General features: G+C 42.3%; 1 protein-coding gene across 5 annotated transcripts in view; it reads right to left on the bottom strand.

Annotated features, from left to right (window-relative positions):
- Nucleotides 1–24452, bottom strand: part of RASGRP1 (RAS guanyl releasing protein 1) — a 66348-nt gene that overhangs the window by 3533 nt on the left and 38363 nt on the right. For 4 of the 5 annotated variants that reach the window (XM_077322955.1, XM_077322957.1, XM_077322958.1 and 1 more), the window contains 7 exons: nucleotides 21500–21580; nucleotides 21009–21113; nucleotides 19802–19911; nucleotides 11811–11955; nucleotides 6947–6983; nucleotides 4012–4158; nucleotides 2458–2828 (listed from right to left, as the gene is read on the bottom strand). In XM_077322955.1, coding sequence (XP_077179070.1) covers nucleotides 2458–2828; nucleotides 4012–4158; nucleotides 6947–6983; nucleotides 11811–11955; nucleotides 19802–19911; nucleotides 21009–21113; nucleotides 21500–21580 — 996 coding nt within the window. Of the gene's footprint in view, nucleotides 1–2457; nucleotides 2829–4011; nucleotides 4159–5922; nucleotides 6150–6946; nucleotides 6984–11810; nucleotides 11956–19801; nucleotides 19912–21008; nucleotides 21114–21499; nucleotides 21581–24452 lie in introns of those variants that run through there. The other variant, XM_077322960.1, reaches the window with a different exon arrangement.

The following is a 24452-nucleotide window of genomic DNA, read 5'->3' as shown; positions in this document are numbered from 1 at the left end:
TGCAGAAAATAAGGAAGGTAGTGAAGGTGAACGACACTCCCCCAAAATCTCCTATAACATACTTATAGCTATACTAGCTCTTTCTTGTGTAAGTAATATGCATCTACTTAAGGGCTTAGGGCAGATCTGACCATCAACCAAAAGGATTTCAATTTTCATATTTCAGTCCCTAGCCCATTAGTTAGGTAACCTACAATTTGAAAGGTTGTCACTCAGAGGAGGGCGGGGAAAGATTCCTGTTAGCAGCAGAGGCTAGGACCCATAGTAATGAAGAACTATGTGCACAAAAGCTTATACATTGAATGTTGATCTTAAAGGTGCCACTGGACTCATACTTTGATCTGCTCCCTCAGGAAGGGCAGCCATAGATATGTGGCTTGGGCGGACAAGTGGGGCATTGGAGCAGAAAAGGAAGGAGTTGAAACTTATGCTGAAGCCTCCACCAGGCTTCTGGGCTTCCAGCTCCCCCAGATCACAGATGTGCGTGTGTGGAGGGGAGGGTAATGCTCACCCAGGTTTTTGTCCTGTCAGTGTACTCCCTGCTTGTTCCTTCTGGCCCCCTCTCTCTGCGGGCTCTGAGGCAGGTGCAGCCACAACCACCTGCTCCCTAGACTGAGGTTTAGAGTGTTTAAAGAGGCCCTCACAGCCTTTACATGCTCCACACCTTATTGCTGGAGCCAAACAGCCCTTTGAGACTTCCTCCAACCCGCTCCATTTGGGACCCATTCTCCTCTTCCCTTCCCGGCCAAAGTTCCTTGACTGGCTGTCCACCTTGGGTTCTGCACCTTGACCCTCGGCCACTTTGTGCCCTCAGAGGGTTTCACCATGGAAAGTTGGACGTCATCAAGGCGCCCTGCCCCTACCCAGACTGTTATCCAGGATGTCTCCAGATCAAATCTTGCTACTGCCATCAATGCACTAAACCCACCACGAGCCGGCTTTGCCAAGAGTGAGGGCTATAAATCCAAATATCCTCCTCCTCCTCCTCCTCCTCCTCCTCCTTTAGATAACCCTCTTCCTCAGCCTCCCCCATCTGCAATGGGTAGTTAAGAATAGCCTACCTTACAGGACTGTTGTAAAACTTACAAGGTAATTTAAGTGAAGTAATTTGAACAGTGGAAGTGCAATAAAAATGCTATGTGTTATTATTATTCATCCTTACCTTATTTATCATTTATTAGCTGCTGTAATAGCAGCATTTCATATAAATGCCCAAAGAGTCCCAGCATATCAGTTTCAGGGATGGGCTGTACTTTGCTGCATAGCCAGGGATGGCAGGGGGTGGGGGGGGGGGGATTCATATAAGCAAAGAAAATATGTTTGGTTCTGTGGAGCTATATTTAAAGGTAATGGTCACTAATAATATTAGTACATTTCATTATGACTTCACTATGGACTACATCAACCCAAACTGGGCTTTGGCTCTTTCTAACCAACTAAGGAATTTCTCTTGGATTTTTCACACTCTCCATTAGAGCCTGCCTGGGAACTCTAAGGGGCTTTTCGCACGCCTTCAAAATTGCACAATGGTTGCCAATTGAAAACGCTATTGATTTGCCGTTATGCACAACGTCGTTGACAATCTGCCACACACCTGAAACCGATCCGCAAAAAGTGCTTCCTTGTAGCGCTTTCAGGGAAATCCCCAAAAGTGGATTCCCCCTCCGGAAAGCGATACACTCCTGCAACCAATCTGCAACACTAGCGAAAAAGACCTGTGCGTTAACATTGTTGCGGTTTCTACAAAGTCCCTCCCCCTGGCTCTCTCCTCTGATCTTCCGGCGAAGCGATCGCCATTTTTTTTTCTCCGAGCGAGCGGGGATAAACGCACCAGCGAGCCTCTTTCTGTATAGAGGCTTCCCCGGCTTCAGTCCCTCCCCAGAGTCACTAAGCACAAACAACACTTTGGACACAAACAACAGAGAAGCCCGTTTGCTGATGTATTTTCCCTTTATTTTTTACACGAAAACCGGGCCCATGAGGGGGGGGGGATTTTTTTTTTCACTCGGAGGGAGCGTGGCAACGATCAAACGACAGCTCAAACACACCGGGCAGCTGGATGGGTCTCTCCGTTGCAATGAATCAACACAGATTCGTTGCAATGGGTGTCTTTTTTTTTAAAAAAAAACTTTCTTAAAGGGAAAGGGGCTGTTTGGGAGCATGCTAACGGCTGCCCAGTGGCTGCTTGACGGCCAGGGGCGGGACGAGCTTGGCAAGAGCGCTTCCTTTCTAGCAATTTTTGCCGAGACCGGAAGCCTGTGGGAAACGCTACAAAACGCAACTGGATTCCACTACAAAGGCAGGTATGCATAACGACGAATTCCACTATTTTAAATGGCAATTTTTCATTCAGCAACCAATTTGCTACAAAGATCCCGGTGCGGAAAGCCCCTAAGAGACACAAAACTTCATATGAGGTGTTCTGAATTACCATTCACAGTCATTGGTTCAGTGTACCTGCTCTAGCTCCTGGTATGAGGGTTTAAGAATAAACTGCTCTTCCTTCGTTCTTTGACTGCCGTCTTTGTTTTCCCATTTTACATAAGCCTTTTTACGGCTGAGAACTGGGCTTGGGCATGGAGACACAGGCGTAGGCTGGAGCAAAGTATTTTCAGATGTCCCTGCTGACTCCTTTTGTTGTCTGTTGAGCCCATCACCATATGTGGGAACTAGGTCAGTCTGTGTGCCTTTGTGAACCACAGCTGGCTTTAGTCTTACAGAGATCTTTTGAGCGGACACTCCCATAAGCATAATTGTTCTGTCTTTGCTCTCTTCAATGTGCTCAACTACTTCTCCGTTAGGAAAGGGAAATCCTCCCTCCTCTAGTCCTGTTGGAAAAAACACAAGACATCAAGTTAATGGCAAAATGGAAGATGGAAGCAGTCTGGCGATTAAAAGTAAATAACACGTTCTAGTGGAAGTTGCAGCTCAATGACCAAAGCTCATGAAATGTTTTGCTTTTGGAACTATATATTTTCCAGAATTTGGTTCCAATCCATTCTTTCCCTCTTTGCCACTCTACAGACTGTAGTAGCAGAGATGGGCACAAAACTAAAAAGGGCGATTCAATTCAGGGTTAGGAGTGGCCCACAAACCAAACCCTTAACTGAACTGATCCAAAAGGGCCCATTCCAACCTAAGCTGGTGAGTCCTTTCTCCTGGCTTGGCAAACCACAGGCAAGAGAAAGAGGGCAGGGAATCCCCCCCCCACACACACAGAAGGGACTTTTCTACCACCTTTCTCCCAGCTGCAGCTTATCAGGAAAAAGGGGGCATCACCCAGGAAAGGACTTCCTTTCTTCTGGTCATGACTCACCATTTAGCCATTTGGTTTTGTTCCCAGATGCTTCAAAGGTGGTGGTGCAGGGGGGAAACTGAAGGGTTAAATGCCGCATAGCCATTTAAACCTAACACCCCACTAGTCAGCTGCTAGTTTTAAATGGCTGCCAGCCATTTAACCTTTCAGTTTCGCTTCCTCCCTTCCTGCGCCACTCAGCTGCTAGGTCTAAATGTCTGGCCCCGAACAGCTGAACTGGCCCAAAGTCCAGTAAATGTCTGGGGAAGGCAACCGACTGGGTATCTTGCAGTCACCTTCCTCTTCCCACAACAGGCACCTTATGAAGTAGGTGAGGCTGAGAGAGCTCTGGGAGAACAGTGACTGGCCCAAGATCACCCAGCAGGCTGAATGTGCAGGAGGGGAGGGTAATCAAACACAGTTCTCCAGATTAAAGTCTGCCTCTCTTACCACACTGCTCTGGCTCTTTAGGCCACAACTGTTATTGAAAGTCAGTAGAAAGTCAGGAGACAAGTGAGTCACCAAAGAGGAAATAAAGAGGGAAGATATCTTTCAGATAGTCAGATTTATTATTATTATTATTGTTATTAACATACTCTTAATAAGGAAACAAACCAATAAACATCTGCTAAGAGATAGTAGCACTGGACTCTGCACTAGATTGGATCCTGAGTAACAATTATGCCCAAATATTTCATTAACTGAAATTTTCTTACCATGGATATGCTCCTTCAGCCCCATGGGACAGAGGCTAGATGCAAGGGCTGATGCAGGACTGTTATCCACTGTTGTGGCTCTGAATCTTCGCTTACATTCAAATACAACCAGATCTTTGCATTGCTTGTGACAGTTCATCCCACAATCTGCAAATCAAAATAGAGTTCACTGACTTGATGTCAGAAACCAATGAATCCATTATCTCATCTCCCATCATATGGAGAATACTACAGAATCTTTGCATACAACTAAGTTGTAACATACACTCTCCTATCCAGTGAATTATTTATTGCACTATTTCAAGAATATGTTAATTCTACAAATGTATAAAGAAGAAAAGAGAATCATCATATATCATGTTTAAAAGATACCTTGAAAACTAAATTGCTGGATACTTTACTATCCAGTTAATAATGGTAAATCCATAAACACAAATTTCTCAATTCCCCCTTCTGATGCAGTTCAAAATGGTCCCCCACCCCAAAAGCTGTTCTCCCCCAAAAGTAGACAGGAGCCCCCTGCAGGAATAGCATGAAGGGTAGAGTCAGAGGTCTGATGTGGATGGGGAGAATTGGTAGAAATGCCATCATTCTGTCTGTAGAAACCATCTTCTAGCTCCAACCCTGGGTCCCCTGTAAAAAACATTTCTGCTCTCTGATCAGCTACACAGATACTAGCAGTAAATCCAAGCCTGACATTAAAGAAGATCGTGTAAAATACATATTTTAGGGGCATAATAAGCTGCACAAGCAAGTAACAAAACTAGGTGGCTAATTTAAAACCTTCAATACAAAGACCTGAGAGGGGAGTCAAAGTCTGGGAAAGAATATAAAATTTCTAGACTATGAAATTAGGCCAGATTTGGGCATCATCAACCACCAGCACCAAGGCAATGCTTGAGGTTTGCTATTTGAGAACAAAAAATTAGTTTTGTAACTTATGGATATGATACAGCATTATTAAGATGTAATTACTCTGCAAGTCTCTTTTGGAAATTCTACTTAAAGATCATTTACCATCATTTACTAAATGCCCTGGTTGACCTCTGAAATGAGGAAATAATCCATGCAACTGACAAAATCGCTCTTGAGAACCCAGGCAACCCCTTGGTTTACTGAGGCGCTGCAGACATTGAAAATACAAGGGAGGGTGACAGTGGAGAAAAACTCAGGATTTTGGCAACACCAACTAGATGGGCCATTGACCTGAACTAGCACAGTTTATCTTATATTCTTAAAATGAATCCGACAAGGCTTGGTTAGAGCTCATTTTAAAGCCTGTTTCATTGCAATGATGGCTGTAGAAGACAGTACTTTTCTGTCATCACTGCATCTGGTTCTAGGTGGTCAGGGACCTACTGGGTTCTGGCCTACAGGAGAAGGTAGACTACTCTGCTGCTCAATGTGATTATTTTTTTGCTAAATACTTTGCAGATAAAAATCTCTTTTGACTTGGACTGTACATTAACAGTGGCAGGATTGGATTGTCCCAGGGGTTCTATTTTGTCCAACTGGGTGGGATACTTTTCACCTTATCGAGTATGGGGATGTGGGCAGGATTCTTGAAATCTACCACCTACTTGTATGGCCCTTGCCCCTCTCGGCTGCTTAAATCTGCCAGGCGCACTGCATCTAAATGCCTCCTTGAGAGCAGCTACTACTGCTCTGAATTGGGCAGCAGTGCATCTACCCCCTAAAGAAACCTACTCTGGGCCCAGGAGATCTGAATAGTTACCATCCAGTCTCAAATGTGCTATTCTTGAGCATCGATTCAATAAGTGGCGGCTGGTCATATTCAGGAATCCCTGAATGAAGTGGATTGTTTGGATCCATTCCAATCTGGTTTCAAGCCTGGTTATGGAATTGAAATTGCCATGATTGCTAGACAGTGGGAGTGAGGCCCTGTTAATTCTCTTGGACTTCTCAATGGCCTTTCATATAATTGATCATGGTATTCTTCTGGACCACCTATCAGGGTTGGAACTGGGAGGCGCAGTTCTATAGTGGATTTGATCCCACCTCAAAGGTAGTTTTCAGAGTGTGGTGCTCAGGGACTGCTGCCATGCCACTCTGGTCTACAGGATTCTGCAAGGTTCCATCGTGTCCCGCCAAGCTTTTCAATGGGATTGCCCTCCGTCCTAAAGGAGACAATTTGTGGCTTAAGGGTGCTGCTGAACCCAAGTCTCTTGTTGGATATAGAGCTGGCAGTGGTGGCCAGGGGTCTTTTTCACCAGTTTTGGCTGGTGAACCATCTATAGTTCTTCCTGGGGTGGGGGAAATCTTGCCAGTATGGTGCATGCCATGATAACATCTACATTAGATTACTGCAATTAGCTCTACATGGGGCTGCCCATGAAGACTGTCCAGAGGCTACTGTTGGCTCATAATGCTACAGTCAGTATGCTGACTGGAGTGGGGCATAGAGATCACATCACTCCATCTACATTGGCTCCCAGTTCACTTCTGGGCCCCAATTCAAGATGTTGGTTATGACCTTTAAAGCCCTATCTGATTTGGATCCAGCATACATTAAGGACTTCCTTCTATTTAAAAAAAGTTATCTAATCATCTTCAGGTGCTTCAGGTGCTTCTTCCATCTTAGGATAGACAGATGGCAACTCTAAAAAGGTCCTTCTTTGATGGCACCTAAATTTAGGAACTACCCCCCCCCCTCCAGAGATAAATCTGTCTTTTTCTATTGTTGTCTTCTGTTAAAAGGTGAAGACTTTTTTGTTCTAGTCAGCATATTCCCAACAACTGCTGTTGGCCCTCTTCCCTGATTATGGTGTTGCAAGTGTTTTCTTGAATTATTTTAGATCTACTTCATTTTAAATGCTTTTAACATCAAAATGTTTTGATTTTCACTGCCTTGGGGACCCTATTTTGGTGGAAAGATGACAGATGTTTTAAATCAATCAAATAGAATACCACTTACCTTTACACCTATATCCTTGTTTAATAACTCCCCAAAGCTGAAATGGAAGCAGAACCAAAAAATTACCATTCTACATGCAACTCAGGGATGCACTCATACCTTCCTACAGACCCAGCCCATTCTCCAGTTCACCAAAGTTATCTGAACTAGATGACCACCCACCGTATGTTCTAAAACAAGTTGTCCCCAACCTTTTTATCACCGGGGACCACTCAATGCTTGACAATTTTACTGAAGCCCACTGCCCTAACGCTCTCTGACTCTGGTCGCTATGGTAATGTTTAAACATCCCTTCAAAATGAGATACAGACATGCCACAACAATGAACATAAGGAACATTTTATTTTCATGGAAATTTTAACTCATGACAATGACAAATCAATGGGAACCCTGAGCTTGTTTCTCTGCAACGAGATAGTCCCATCTGGGAGTGATGGGAGACAATGACACCCGAAGTGTGTTGTAAAGGGCTGGGGGGGAAGGCATCCTTCGCAGCCCACCTCCAATTAGTTGACGGACCACATGTGGTCCGTCGCTCACGGGTTGGGGATCGCTATTCTAGAGAACTCAATGGATCTGAGAAATCATTGTTATCTCATTTTGTGTTGTAAAGGGCTGGGGGGGATGAAGTAAAGGGCGGGGGGGGGGAGAAGGCGTCCTTCGCAGCCCTCCTCCAATTAGTCGATGGACCACATGAGGTCCGTAGCCCACAGGTTGGGGATCGCTATTCTAAAACCTGCTACTTTACTTCTTTTCAAAAAGTTGCAATGTTTTAATTAGCGGCAGATGAATTCGCTGGTCCCCCCAGACGCCTGCCCATGACTCTCCCAATGTTACTGTTAATTGTTATTTATATTATTTATATTATAAATGTGGTTTTGTAATCTTTTGATGCTTTATTGAAAGTTGTTTTGATGTTATAGTCTGTATAATGTTCCATGTAAGTTATATAATGTTCAGTGTAAACCGCCCAGAGCTGCAAAGAAATGGGCGGTATAGATATATAAATAAATACACAAACAAACAAACAAACAAGGAAGATGAGACATTAAAGCTACCCACAATAGCAAAACTAACAATATCTAGGTCATGATTGTAACCTAGTCTCCACTTGATACTTGTATGTCCTGAAAAATTACCAGCAAATTTAGCAGCCTTCATAGAATCATAGAGTTGGAAGGGACCTCCAGGGTCATCTAGATTAACCCTCTGCACAATGCAGAGACCTATTCTTAAAACATCACTTAAAGCATCACTAAAACTGGTTTGTATACTGCTTAGGAGGAGGTGATGGCAATTCATGTCTTGCCTAGGGGTTCTCAAGGACTTTCCTTCTTCCAAGCTAAATATGGCATAGCAACCATAGATTAAAGAGATATGCCATAGGATCTGAGAAGCCACACTAAAATGTGAAGGGTATCAGTTTGGACAACCTTGTCATGCTGTTTTGATACTACTACAATACTTGAAGTAGTCACTGCCCCATGGATTCTCCAACTGATTCTAGCAAGCCTTGTGAAGTAAACAAGCACTGCAATAATCCAAATGCTCTCACTTATTCAACCCTCAAACAGCAATCTTGGGGAGATTGTACTGGCAGTTATTAAACTGGAGGGAATATGCAACTTTTGATCATAGTCCATCAAAGGGAGAAGTTTACTGCAGTTTTGCTGGTCAGAGTATCCAGGTAGCTGAGTTTTTTTCAGCAGTGGTCTGCATCTGGACCAGGACATTTCCATCCCCATTAGTTAGGGGGGTATAGATACTGGCTGATAATTATTTTGTTTTCCTGTTGCCTTATTTATTCATTTTCCCCTTTTCCAACTTACCCAGCTCCACTTGTGGGCAATCATAGTCTTGGAGAGGCTTTTGGAGGCAGAGCTGGGAACAAGTGTTAGTTTGGAGGTGCAGGGTCTTTATTCTAGGGACTGCATAGTTTTAAAAGGGCGTTTGTTTTGTTTATCTTGTATATTTGCCAGATGATTGTAGTTTAATGTTGCAACTGTGTAGCCATTTGCTTAGGTTTAGGGTGGATGGTGGAAGGGTACTACAATCATTGGTATAAATATAAATAATAAACTAAGTAAATAATAGTAAACTAAAAACACCGAGGAAGCAGATATCTGTCACATCCATTTCCATTGTGCAATGAATCTTACGTGAAGTTCAGGTGTTGTGTTACAGCAATTAAGGCTTCATAGCCTTACTTTGAGTGTTATAGGTAAGTGTTTATACCTAAGCATGCAGGTGGCCTCAGCAAAGGCAAAGTAAGCACAAAGTAAGGGACCTCCAGGGTCATCTAGATTAACCCTCTGCACAATGCAGAGACCTATTCTTAAAACATCACTTAAAGCATCACTAAAACTGGTTTGTATACTGCTTAGGAGGAGGTGATGGCAATTCATGTCTTGCCTAGGGGTTCTCAAGGACTTTCCTTCTTCCAAGCTAAATATGGCATAGCAACCATAGATTAAAGAGATATGCCATAGGATCTGAGAAGCCACACTAAAATGTGAAGGGTATCAGTTTGGACAACCTTGTCATGCTGTTTTGATACTACTACAATACTTGAAGTAGTCACTGCCCCATGGATTCTCCAACTGATTCTAGCAAGCCTTGTGAAGTAAACAAGCACTGCAATAATCCAAATGCTCTCACTTATTCAACCCTCAAACAGCAATCTTGGGGAGATTGTACTGGCAGTTATTAAACTGGAGGGAATATGCAACTTTTGATCATAGTCCATCAAAGGGAGAAGTTTACTGCAGTTTTGCTGGTCAGAGTATCCAGGTAGCTGAGTTTTTTTCAGCAGTGGTCTGCATCTGGACCAGGACATTTCCATCCCCATTAGTTAGGGGGGTATAGATACTGGCTGATAATTATTTTGTTTTCCTGTTGCCTTATTTATTCATTTTCCCCTTTTCCAACTTACCCAGCTCCACTTGTGGGCAATCATAGTCTTGGAGAGGCTTTTGGAGGCAGAGCTGGGAACAAGTGTTAGTTTGGAGGTGCAGGGTCTTTATTCTAGGGACTGCATAGTTTTAAAAGGGCGTTTGTTTTGTTTATCTTGTATATTTGCCAGATGATTGTAGTTTAATGTTGCAACTGTGTAGCCATTTGCTTAGGTTTAGGGTGGATGGTGGAAGGGTACTACAATCATTGGTATAAATATAAATAATAAACTAAGTAAATAATAGTAAACTAAAAACACCGAGGAAGCAGATATCTGTCACATCCATTTCCATTGTGCAATGAATCTTACGTGAAGTTCAGGTGTTGTGTTACAGCAATTAAGGCTTCATAGCCTTACTTTGAGTGTTATAGGTAAGTGTTTATACCTAAGCATGCAGGTGGCCTCAGCAAAGGCAAAGTAAGCACTCACATGATATCCTCTGCAAGGAATGCAGTTAAAAGCAAATGCAGTGAAGCTGTCTCTTCTGTTAAATCTACTAAAATGTCTGCTAAGGGTGTGCCCCTTGCAAAATCTTCATCTACTGTTGGTACAGCATGGTATGCAACAGTATCACGGACCCCTGCTTGCGCAGGCCATAACAATCTTCCTCCAGGGGTTCCTTCTTCTGAAATAGCTCCTTCAACAACCCCAGCTGTGAATACCTCAGCTGTTCTTCTGGGAATTGCTCAAACACTGGAGCACCTCTTTGAATACTTCAACCAGATGAGCAGTCAGCCAGTTCGGCAGCCCCATCTAGAGCCACACATAGGTAAAGGGGGAGGGGGTTTCAATCCCCAGTGGAGTCTATATCATCTAGTGACTCTAAGGAAGACACATCACAGAGCCGGCCACCACCCAAGAGAATATGCACCAGACACCATAAGTCTCAAAGAACAAGGGAATGGGAGGTGTCCACTAGTGACTCAAAGTCATCTGATGAGGACTTGGTGCATGTGTCAGGAAACTATTGGGTTCCTAGCTTACCAGCTTGGGAACAGAGGCACAGGAGGTGGAGGCTTGCCCAGGCATGGTCTTGGATTCTGAGCAGCTAGATGCTACGGGCCTTCTATGGCCTTTAGCAATTTCATAGACACCCCCCCCCCCATGTTATGTATTATTAATACAAGGAGCATAAAGCCAAGACTCTTACATGACAATCGAGGGGGCAGGGACATATTTAGATGTTATGTCCTGAGCTAACAAGATACATTTGGACGAAAGTGGCCATGATCAATGGAAACCTTTTTTTATTTAAAATATTTAAATATTTAATGCCTACCTTTCTCCTAAGCACTTCAGGACCTTGTGTCTACTCTTATAAAAGTCTTGGTATCTCTAGCCAAGTTAGGCTGACATATTTGCTTTTCACCATAATGGCATAACAGCCTTTCAAGTAGCCTTCTTCCAGTCCTAGAAGTGTTATTCCAACCTCAGTGGCTCTTCTTTCAACAGAAGAGCCTCTTAATGTAGAAGAAGGCTCCAGGCGAGCACACAGGAAAAAGTGGGCATAGATATTTTAATTAATAAACAAACTTTTCTCAGTGGACCAAGGCTGGTTAATACCACACCACTGGGCCGAGCCCAGTGGCTGGCACTGCCCAACTACCACGGGGAGGAAAGGTGTGAAAGCTGAAGATGGGGCAGATAAAGGTAAGTTGGCTGGTGGGTGGGAAGGAGAGAAGGAAGGAGGAAAAGAAAAGAGGCTATAGGGGCTTTCAGGGAAGAGATACAGGAAATAGGGGAGAGTGGAAATAGAGAAGTAAGGGCTTGTGTGTCCTCTGCTTGTAGTTTATATAATAAAAATGATTTATAAGAATAACCATCAGAGATAGTATTTAACTATATTTAAAAATACACCCTCCCCCATCCGCCACACACATGCCAAAAAACAAAGAATGCACCCCAGCTTACAAATCCAGCACAGTTGTCACAGAATGTGGGCTTTAGGTAAGTGGTCTCCTGGAAGTTGTGGGAAAAGCCAAGGCCTAATTTAGAGTAAATTGAGCTGGCTCTCATAAAGTAAGCTGTTATTTCATCCCTGCTAATCAGGCCTTCCCTGCAAGCAAACAAGAAAGAGAGTCATAACTGAAGCTTAATCTTTCTCGAACAAGGAAGTGTTAATCCCCCCTCCCCACAATCCTTCCTGCCCAATACCTAACTACCCAACAAGGTAAATGCAACAATTCATTTTCAAAGAAGCAAATAAATGCAAACATATCAATAAATGTGTGTGTGCCACACACATACACAGTATGATCCTGTCAGGCAGGTAGCGTGTTCTGCAGCAGCTCATCGAAAATTCAGCAAAACAGTTTAAGGAGCACCTTCACAACTGATTCCGAACACGCAGTACAATTATCGAAACAAAGGAGCCAAACGAATAATTTAAACCACTGTGACCTTCAAATTGCTCTTTACAATTTCTAATGCTATGTTAGACAATGAGCAGGATTGGAGCAGGAGGAGGGGAAAGGCACAACAGGAATCCCCTAAACATACAAGAATTCATGTTCTCTGCTTTACTGTTAACCCTTTGAGGCAATGGGCTGAGAAAACAGAAACATCACCTCAAGAGGTTCACACTTCTCCAGGAAAGCAAACTAAGACAGCGCCCCTTTTTCTGAGTGCCAAACCAGGCCACCACCAAGAAGTTTATTGTATGTGCACTCCAACTAGGGTGAAAGTTGGAAATGTGACTCTGTCCTACCCCCCAACAAGTTACAAGCAGTCAAGCTTGTGACAGAAATGAGTGACTCCAATTATCCTTATAGGCAGAAAGGAGATTACAAACCCATATGCCAGCCCCTCAGCCTAGTTGGTTTATATGTACTCCAGTCCTGTTCAATAATAGCATTATATTTAATTTTAATCTTAGCCCCAGATTGTGCTACATTCAGGTAGAAGAGATGTTCCACATGCCTGACAGACCTAATATTTACAAAAAAATATAAACCCTAAGAACAAAATGGGTAATTAAAACCTGCCAAATCATAGAAACGATGCCTGTAGATATTGCAACAATTCTGTGGTGCCACTTGGCGGTTACTAGGCAACTTCCCGGTTGTCAGGTGGCCAGGGTGGCAGCGAAGGAATAAAAGCAATAGGAATAAAAAAAGCGGAAGGGAAAACGGAAGATGGGGGAAGCATAGAAGAGGAGGACGAGAATGAAACAACGAAAGAGGAGAAGATGCAAAGGCTGCCAGGGATGGGAGGGACAGCTGGGGATTGGGAGGGCAAAGGTAGGGAAACAGGTAGGAGGTTAGGATGAAATTAAGCAGGTAAAGACTCCAGTTAAACTGTTCCAGTTAAATTACTGTTCTACGACTCTCTGCAAGTGTTAAGTCACCCCCACATTGACGGTTATCCACTTAGGTCTGAAATTAGGTTAGATAGTTCAGCTGTGAATTTGGAATGGGGGGAGGGACTCACTCTCACCTTGGAATGATCTTACCCTGCATACTGCCCCATGATTGGTTGAAGAGGTCAGGAGATTATGGTCTGCAGTTTTCTATAAGTATAGTTAGGATGAAGAAGTATTACCTTCGCCTTTATACACTTTCCTCCCTACCCCTCCTGGCTGCCAAGAAGATATTTGTATTATGCTCTGGGACTCTTTGTTTGAAGAACCAACTGTGTTGTGTTAGGACTCTGGCGCCCAAAATACATCCCTCAAAGGGAATTATGGAGAATTATGAATATTGCAAAGGGGTGGGTAACACAAGATCTTTCTGTCAATTTTTACAGGGTCTCTTCCCTGGGAGAAACCCTTCTTAAGTCATGATAACATTTAAGCTTACATTCAAGAATATTTATTTGGAGAAAATATTGGGCTACATTCAGCTTTCTGCAGGGCCTGTAAGACAGAGCTCTTCTGCCAGGTTTATGGTTGAGGCCAGCACCTTAAGGAAGAGCTGCCCCCCCCCCCCGACTATTCTTGGCGGTGAAAGGTAGTGAAATGATTAATGACCTCTTTGCCCCCTAGGCTGTGGGCGGGTTGGGCTAGATTGTGTATGTTCCGCCGCCACTTGGTTTTTTGTGTTCGGGTTTTTTAGGTCTTTTAAACTATTTTATTGTATTGGGGGAATTTTTATTGGGGATTATATGTGTTGTGACCCGCCGGGGCCTAACTGGCAAACCATAAATCAAGTTCTATTCCCCCCCTCTGTATGTCCCTAACCATAGGTCACCAGCTCAATTAACAAAGTTCCAAATGCAGCCCCCACAAACAGAAAAATAAAAACATTGTTCCTTTTTTAAAGGGGGCATGATTATCCCAAATTCTACTAACATCTCCCCCATACCTGAGTGGGAAACATATTGTCTTTGTACAATTACAGCGTCCTCAAAAAGAGACAAGGTTTTGTTGTTTGGGGTGGAACAATCTGACCTGTAGGAAGGAGAGTACTAAAATGTGTGCTGGCAGTTTTCATGTCTGCAGCTTCTCAGACTGCTTCCCTGGCATTCACATTCCTCCATGCAACAGGAGATTGCAAGGTTATCTAGCATGTGGATAAGGGTGACTTGAGAAGGTTGACTTTTTCCACAAAGTAACTCCTCAAAGCTTGGCAGTCATAGGATAAGACAATTAGTCCTCTAATTAATAAATTAAAAATTAGCTAGATTGATTGATTGACAAAATTTACAGTATGTGGCACTTTTCTGACCAATCATGGGCACCAAGTTAGCTAATAATTAAAACAAAACATTGTAATACATACACACAAGTGTGTGTGTGTGTGTGTGCGTACACACACATCCTTCAGGTATACTGGGCACAAGCTATGTACGTCTTCAAAGGTCAATACTACAACCTTGAACTGGGCCCAGAAATAAACTGGGAACCAGTATAGATATCCCAAACTAGAGTAATATGGACTCTTGACCCACTCCAGTCAACAGCCTGGGTATAGTGTTCTGTACCACTTGACATTTCTGTACAGTTTTCAAGGGTAGCACCAAGTAGGGATGGGCATGAACTCAATGAATTTGGTTCAGTCTGGGGTAGCCTTCAAACCAAACCAAGACAAAAGGCCCTGAATCAGTTCAGTATTCCCTTCCCCTGCCCAGAAAGGGTTAAATGGCTAGCAGTCTTGCTTGACAGGTTTAATGGCTGCCAGCCATGTAAACCCAAGAGTTAACAGGAAGTCCCAACCCACTGTTAGGTTTAAATGGCTGGAGCCATTTAATCGGTCCATTTTGCTGTCCCCTGCTTCCAAGACTTTTCAGCCTAATGGTGGGGTGGGTGCGCCCATTAGCTGTTAGGTGGTCCATTTCACTGCCCCTTACTTGGGCGGCACCCTTATAAGGATGCTGGTCATCCCTATCCACATGCTGATTAACTTTGTAATCTCCTCTTGCAAGCAGGAATATCAGGAAGCAGGGAAGCAGTCTGAGAAGCTATAAACAGGAAAACTTGGAAGCAGGGGGAAGCAAAATCTACAGGTGAAATTGCTGCAGCCATTTAAACCTAACAGTGGGGATGGGTGCGCCTGTCAGCTGCTAGGCTGAAATAGCTGACAACCAATTATACCTAACAGGCCAGCTGCAGACTTGTGCCGCTCAGTTTTTACACATTACTGGCCCAAACAGCCAAACCAAACCAGGAGCTTTGAACTTGGCCAAGTTTAGGCTGATTCCTACCCCTAGATAGATTAGTCATCCAGTCATCTGAAGCTCAACCCTTCAAAGACGGAGGTCCTGTGGCTGGGCAGGAAAGGTCCAAGTGAGGAAGCAAACCTACCAAACCTGGATGGAGTGCAGCTATCAGTGGCCCACTCCACCAGAAACCTGGGAGTAATTCTTGATGTCTCCTTCTCAATAGATGATCAGATCACGACGGTAGCATGGCTGGCATTTTGCCACCTTCATCAAGTCAAACTACTAGCACCCTACTTGGCCTTGGAACACCTAGCCACAGTGATCCATGCAGCAGTCACCTCTAGACTGGACTTCTGTAACCCGCTCTATGCTGGCCTGCCCTTATCCTTGATCCAGAAACTACAACTGGTACAGCACACAGCTGCCAGGGTCCTCACAGCAGCACCTCGGAGGTCCCACATCCAGCCTATTCTCTAGCAGCTGCACTGGCTTCCGGTTGAATTCCAGATCAGGCTTAGGGTTTTGGTTATCACCTTTAAGGCCACATGTAGTCTGGGCCACCTCCAACTTCCTGGTGGTCCCTGGCCCCAAGGAAGCCCGCTTGTCCTCAACCAGGACCAGAGCTTTCTCTATTCTGGTGCCCACCTGGTAGAATGAGCTCCTAGAGGAGATCAGGACCCTAACAGAATAAATCAAAATAAATCAAAATAATAATAATAATAATAGAACTTGAACAGTTATGCAGGGCCTTCAAAAGAGAGCTCCTCTGCCAGGCGTTTGGTTGAGGTCAATCTAAACCACTGCTTCCCATAGGCCCCCAAGCCTCCCTCTTACAATGACTACTACAAATCCTCCCAACCCACTGGGCCTCAGTATGAATTGAGCTGATGCTCGCAGTTTCCACCGTTCTTTAATGTTATTGTTGTTATCACCTTGTTATTACTATAAATGGAGTTACCTGTATCGTTTCTTGTTTCATGTAAACCGCCCTGAGCCTTCAGGGAGGGTGGTATATAAATACAATAAACAAACAAACAAATAAATAGTGGCCAAATCCCTTCTGCCCAGGAAAGGCCCCAACTGTTCAATCAGTTCAGACTGTTCTGGCCTCAGCCATATGCCTGGTGGAACAGTGCCTATTGAAGGCCCTGCAGAATTTAGATAGTTCTGTTAGGGTCTCAGTGGGTAACTGATTCCACCAGGTTGGAGTCAAGGCTAAAAAGGTCCTGGCTCTGGTCAAAGCCAGATGCACTTCTATCAGGTCAGAGATCAACAACATGTTAGCATTTGAAGAGCATAATGCTCTTCTAGGGGCATAATGGAAAAGGCGGTCCCTCAGAAATGCAGGGCCCGGACCATGTACAGCCTTAAAGGTTAGACTCAGGACCTTAAAGCTGATCTGGAATTCCATTGACAACCATTATGTCATTTGTAAGGACCTGTGCTGCTGAATTTCGTTCCAGTTACAGTTTCTGGGTCAAGATTAAGGGCAAACCTGTGTAGAGTGAGTTATAGTACTCTAACCTAGAGGTGACCATTGCATGGGTGATTGTGGCTACGTTTTCTGGGGTCAGACAGGGTGATGGCAGCTTCATCTGATGAAGGTGGAAGAATGCCTGGCATTTTACCACCTTCGTCAAGCCAAACTACTTTGTGATCTGTGCCTGAAAGTGAGGCATCAAAGATCCACCCCCCTCAGTTCCTAATAGAGAACAACTCTATTAACTGTACTCCACCCCGGCAGAGGAGATGTGATTCCTCTTCCATTCCTTTCATTTCCAGCCCCAGGACTTCCATATTTATAGGGTTTAGCTTCAGTAGGTTCTGCTGAGGCCATTCCGTCACTGCCTCCAAACACTCAGCCAGTTAATCTTGGGGTGTATCCTGATCACCACCCATGACAAGAATGACAAGAAACTACACATTAGGAATAAATAGACAGTTCTCATAACTATAAATAGACAGTTGTCAGCTAGGGCCTCCCTCTCCCTCCCCTATAGTGGGTTATTGGATTCCTGGGCAGGGGGATTGAGTTGTTTTATCGCTTTGTTTGCTATGCTTTCACCGTGTTCAGTGTATTTTGAATGTCCTTTTAATGGGTGTTAATGGGTTTTTAATGAGGACTTTGTGACCCGCCATGAACCATTGGAATGGGAGTGGTGGGATATAAATCACATAATAAACAAATAATACAATATAATATAGGGAAGCTAGCAGTGTATTGGTATTTGGACTGGTGCTATTTAATTTCTTCATAAATAATTTGGAATTGAGAGCAAGTAGTAACATGGCCAGCTTTGCAGAGGATACCAGTGTGGTGAAAACCAAGGTAGACTGTGAGGAGCTATGGCAAGATCTCTGTAACTTGGCTGACTGGGCAACAACATGGTTTGGTGTGCCCAACAAAGCCTGTACAAGTGTCAAGGCTGCCTCTGTTTGATAGTTTGCACCAAAACAGAAATAGAGGCACACTTCATGGTCAGTAACAGCATACGATCAATATTAAATTGCTGAATCTGCAACTTTATAGCCCATCATGGCATTATTTAGGATCTTTATTCTCTGGTCATTTAGCAACAGTCTCAGTATGCTTCTCTAGAGGACTGCCTCTGGTATGCTGAACCATCTTTCAGGAGGGTTCTATGGCTTCCAGGCCTCACTAGTTCCTCCAGTCAAAAAAAAAATGGACAACCCTCCAAATCCTCATTAAAGCCACTAGCCAGGACGAATAAGTTTCTTTGGTGACAGTAGCATCCCAACCAATGGTTACTATGCCGGATAACTGCCTGCTGCCAACTTAGTATCAGACCTGAAATTCATTCTCTCACCTAAGGATTCCCCCCCACACCCAAATTAACTAACTGTAGTCAATATTTCTAGCTATGTCCACATTTGAGCACAGTGCCTGACTGAACATTCACCAAAAGTGGTGGCAGAGTGGCTGGATCAAGCATTACTTTTGAATCAAACTCCACCCTTGTTTACAGCTGGGACGGGGCTAATATAGAGCTATGTTGTAAGTCAATGTTCTATACAGTAGAATCACAGAAGCATAGAATAACAGAGTTGGAAGGGACCTCCTGGGTCATTTAGTCCAACACAATTCAGCACAATTCAAGACACTCACAACCCTACTGCTCATCCACTGTAACCTGTCATTCCCTTGAATCTTCACAGAATCAGCATCTCCATCAGATGGCTATCCAGCCTCTGTTTAAAAATTTCCCAGTAGGGATAACAACCTGCAGGATCCGTCACTCCTTTCACTGCTTCTTCTGTATCACAAAAACTAAGATGACTTGTTCCACATGGCAAATTTTAGAACTGATTCAGCATGGAGGCGTTAAACTCACACCAGTTCCTGCTTGCAAATGTGTGATTGTAAACTGCATATTTGCAAACTTACTGATGGGAGACCCCTCCCGCGTTTTCCCTCTGCCTCATTGTGGCTTTTTGTCTCTTGACGAGGCAGCAAGGGAAAACAACACGAACCTCTCTCCTTGCTCCTTGGCTTGTCAATCACCACAAAACCAACACAATGGTAGTTTCGGGGACTCAAACTTCCATCCCCCCCGAGCCCCGAAATTCATTGTTTTTTAAAGGGCACTTCCATGTTGCTATGTGGTAACCCTACCATACAGAAACATTTTTTAAAAAAATTAATACTTCCACGTTGCTATGGAGAAATGCCACAACAATAAAGCATCCCCCACCACTTTGGGGATTCTTCATATTTTGGTCTCTATTTATGTTTGGGTAAATCTGTGAGATGCTGGAAATGGTAACTGGACTCCGATGAGTGATTGTGTGTGAATAGTAAGGCTTAAAAACAAAGAGCACGGATATCTGGCTGATCAGGAGTGGGCTGCTTCATCACACACACACCCTTTTCCCGTTAAAAACCAAATGGCATAAAACAAAAATGGGAATGTGTCTTGGAGCAGGAAATGGAGAGGAGAGGGCAGGCAAAACACTGCAGGGACTGTTGTGTACTTTTCCCTCCACACAGGCTTGCCCCACTATAAGAAGTGGCAAATCCAGTTTTGGCAATTTTCTTCATCTCGAGGTAAATCTGGCCAAAACTTGCACCAGCCCCTGCAAAGCCTTGGGTTGCTGCTGATGTCATGTCGAAGCAGCACTAAAACCCGCCAGCAACGAGGCAGATTCCTCATGTGGAATCGGTGCAACAGATGGATGACATGGAAGGCGACCTGCTCATCTATATGAAACTTGAGTTACATTGGCATCTCTACAGTTGCATTAATGCAAAAGTAAACATCAAACCAATGCTTAGATATACTCACCTGTCCTTGTCCATTATACAAAAGGAGAAAGGAAAACTTGCTGCAATCTTCTCAAACTCTTCCTGACAAATGTAGCCATCCTGATCATGGTCGTAATTCTTGAAGACAGACTAGATAAGGTAAGAAGTAAATTTAAAATTGCAACATTTCTCCAGGATGTTTAAAGTACTTGCTCTGTAACAGAAGTATATCAAATTTGATTCCAGGAAAGTTTTATAATGGGTATTTCAAAATTAATATCTAGTATGGTATTATTAATTTACAGGATTATGCTGCAATTAAAGGAAGTCAGACAAGTATACTGTCCTGAGATCCTTGGAAGGTGAGACACAATTAAATAAATGATTTTTTAAAACCTAGTAGGAATAAGAAATTTCTACTGGTATAGCCAACAAAAGCATGCATTATTTCAGGAACTAGATATTTAGATGGTATATGGTCATTTGATCCTGTTAGCAGAGCAAAGGGACTTCTGTAGGCGGTACTGATTACAGTCTCTGCATTTAGCCAACTGCAGCAATAAACATATCGCTTGCTTACCCCGCTTTGTGTAGTGCACAGCTAACACAGAAATTGAAAGTGTTCTCTTGTTGCTTACACAACTTGGCAATGATAACAGAACCCCACACCATACAGCCATTTGATTTTCTCTCCTCCTACTTCCTCACAAATGCCCTTATGCTCAAGATACCATATCCCCACCCCCACAGCCTCCTACTATCCTTGTGCACAGTGGAACTGAAGCTATATACAGCTCTGGGGACATTTTATAAACAGAACCTTGATACCTTCAGAATGGTATCAAGGTTCTCATATGACTGGATTGTATGGTCTGGTGACCACAGAGATTAGCATGCCTCTGGCATGATTCCCACCTCCCACTACAAAGCTTAGCAGCACACATTACATGAATTAGGTAATCAGACAGGGTTCTTCTGCTCTTGCTATATGCACACTTTACTTGATTTCCCATTCTATACTGAGACTACAACTATATGATAAGACTGAGATAGATGAGCAAATACAACAGGCCTGCCGTCCTCCATGGTGAGTACAGGGTTGGATCCCAAAGAAGGTTTCTTCTACAGCATAGAAGTGCCTCTGCTAGCAGGATTTATCTGTGAGTCCCCTAACATGTAGCTTGGACCACATAAAAATTCAGGAAAATGACATAAAACATATGTGGTAAATAATGAAATATACTCACATCTACCATTCTCTGAACATGTTTGCTAATTATCTTTGGATCAGGTTTTGGAGCTATACCAGAAGCCCAGTCTGCTACTACTGGAGGTTTGGAAGGTGTCAAAGGCTAAAATAAGAATTATAAATTTGTATTACTGAAGGAAAGAAAATAATGATGTTATGATACCAAACCTGCACACCTCTAACAGAAGCTATCAATATTTATTTTAGAATGTTGAAATTAATATATCTTAGCTGTATAGAGTTAAAAGCATCAGCATATCAATTTCATGAGCAAGGAAAATGCTGTGCTACAGCTGGTGTGTGCATTGCACTTTTCCCATTCTACAATATTCTTATTTGGAAGCTATTAGACATGAGAACTCTTCCTGTATCTTGGTATACTGCAATTAAAACAAGAAATCTATAGATATCCAGAGGAAAATATATGACTAGGAAACAGGAAGATGAAGATTATACTTCAATTTTGAAATAATTCATTAGGATTCTTACTGCAGCCCGGTGACTCCTTGGCTCTCGAGCATATGAAAGTTCATAAATTTCATCTTCTGTATAATAAAGATCAAGGGACAGCTGCAACCAAAACATAGGAAGTTACTCCCCAAGACACTGTAATTTGTTTGAAGGGTTGCAGAAAGTAGTTTTCTTTATACCACACAAAATCCATCATCGACACTGCTATTATTTACAGGCCAGGGTGACACAAGCAACGAAAAACTAGCAAACTTACAGCAGGGATCAATACTCTAAAGAACCAATCATCTGGCTTGTGAGCACAGAACCAAATAACCAACAAAATACAGCTTTTTGCCTAGCTCCCAATGTCTATCAGCTCTCAATCTACTTTACAGAAAACTCAACATTGTATCCTCAACTGCAAAGCCTCAACCTGAAATAGACCAACTCTTTTTTTCTTTTTTACTGTATAGCTTTTTCTTGTCTACTTTGTCCACTTTCCATTTGGTGTCAACCGTGGGATATCAATATCCTAATTAATATGTGAAATCGAGTTAGTATATTTTGTGTAAAAGGATTACAGTGAAATGAATAGTTCATACCCTAGCAATATAACCACATAAGCAGGAAATGCCCAGGTAACATAATGCTATAAACTATAATTGGCTACATGACCCATAAAGCCTACTGTGCAAATAACCCTCTACAGATGAATAGGAAGTTGAGTTATATCTCATGGGTGTGCTGTATGTTATTGCAATTCTTTCTATTCGTTTATATTTATATTTATATTTATATTTATATTTATATTTATATTTATATTTATATTTATATTTATATTTATATTTATATTTATATTTATATTTATATTTATATTTATATTTATATTTATATTTATATTTATATTTATATTTATATTTATATTTATATTTATATTTATATTTATATTTATATTTATATGCATGAAAGACACATCCATTTGTCATATGAGATACAAAACAGGCAAGACAAATTAAGGGACACGTGTAGCTCATCTTAACAACTCTTAATTCAAGCTATGCAGCTCGTTTTATAAGATGAGCTGTTTGTTTTCTACCACAGTGTTTACTATCCGAAGGAGTCTCAAAGCGGCTTACAATATCCTCTCCCCAAAACAGACACCCTGTGAGGAAGGTAAGGCTGAGAGAGCTCTGAGAGCTTGGACTGGCTCGAGGTCGCCCAGCTGCCTGCATGTGGAGGAGGAGCAGGGAATGAAACCCAGTTCTCTGGATTAGAGGCCATCACTCTTAAACACTAGATTCAGATTCAGAGTACCTTTATTGGCATAAAATTGCAAAGCATAAAACGAAAATTTCAAACAGTTCCAGATGTAAAATCTATCATAAAAGATTTTCATTTAAAATTGCCAGTAAAAACTTTGCTACTTTTATAATAGTTGCTGAGTCCCTCACATTTAGTATCATTTTAATCCAATGTTTCTCATTAACACAACTGAATTTCAATTTCTTCAGATAATTAGCTAACAGGCGACGATATACTTCAAACTTAGGACACACCAGAAGTATATGGTACAACTTGTCAGGGATACTACATCCATGTAAACAGTATCTCTCCTGAGGAGGGATCTTCAAAAATCTACCTTGGGTGACATTTGAGGGAAAGATGTTTAAGCGAGCTACTAGAAATGATCTTCTTAACTGGTGTGTCTCCAAAATTTGGAGATACATGGACATGGATTTGTATGTTAAGGGAATATCCCAGAAGTGGGGAGAACATACGCTGTTGTTAGAGGAGCCCAGAATCTGGGTATCCTGAACTTCTAGTCTCTGTGATATTAGTTTTAGTATATTCCTTTCATCTTGCATGCTAAGGGTTGAGATGTCCAGACCCATAATTTGAAGTTTCTTTGACATTTTGCTTAGCCAGCTAAAAGAATAAGGGTCACTCAAAAGGTTAATTAACAAACTACCCATTTGAGCATGGAAATGAATTTTTAACCAGTATTTAAAGGACTGAAACCAAGCCTGGGCTTCTAGACTCTGTTGGCCAAGCTCTGCGACAAGTGTATGATTGGCCACACAGTTTGGGACTCCTAGTACATTTCTGAAAAAGAAAGATTGATGTTCTCTAATTTATTATTAAATGGATCCATCCATATTGGGATTCCATAAAGAATCTGAGGAATTATTTTGGCGTAGGTTTTAATGGCTGTTTGAAGGTTTAAACACTATACCAAGCTGACTATCTTTGGGGTACAATAAGGTATTGATTATATACCGTAAGTTCTTTTACTCTTGAGTTTAAAATAATTAATAGATCAACTGAGCTTCTTCAATAAACAAATAAAATGTCAAAAGAATTTAAAATCTTGTTTCAAAGCCTAACCAATACAAAAATAATTTATACTTCACATTGACATTCATGGAATGATCACCGTTTTCACTTAAGGTGGCTTTACACTTAAATTGTGAAAGATCACAGATCTGTTCATTTCTGATGTGTCAAATTATTATGCTGAAATGCAGTGGGAGGCGGATGTTTTGAGGATCAAAGGGAAAAGAAATGATACAAGGGGAAGGAGGGCAGTTACTAGTCTCAAAGAGAATTCAAATGTTACTGCTGCAATGTATTTGATGCAAAAATAATTACTTTTGGGGTGTTATAGAACAGTGTTAAAGTGAAGAATTAGTTTTCCATAATGGCTAGCTGCCTTGCATAGTACACACCACAGTTTCTGTGAAATTCAGCAGCTGCAGCCACTGGCATGAATACTTGGCATACAACCTATCGGACTCTAGTGGAAAGTTATTAAAGTATTGTTAAAGTCAAATGAAGCCCCAGATATATACAGAATTTTTTTTCTGCATTTGAATGGGGCCCCAATGAAGCTCCCATACAACAGTAATTATAGTCCTCTATCATTGAGGCTCAAGATGAATTATACAATGTATAAATCAATGCAATTAACAGGGTGAAACATCCAATAAAC

This window comes from Paroedura picta, chromosome 2 (genome assembly GCF_049243985.1).
Source record: "Paroedura picta isolate Pp20150507F chromosome 2, Ppicta_v3.0, whole genome shotgun sequence".
Lineage (NCBI taxonomy): Eukaryota > Metazoa > Chordata > Lepidosauria > Squamata > Gekkonidae > Paroedura > Paroedura picta.
Note: the sequence above shows the minus strand (reverse complement) of the source record. Positions and strands in the feature narration are given on the sequence as shown.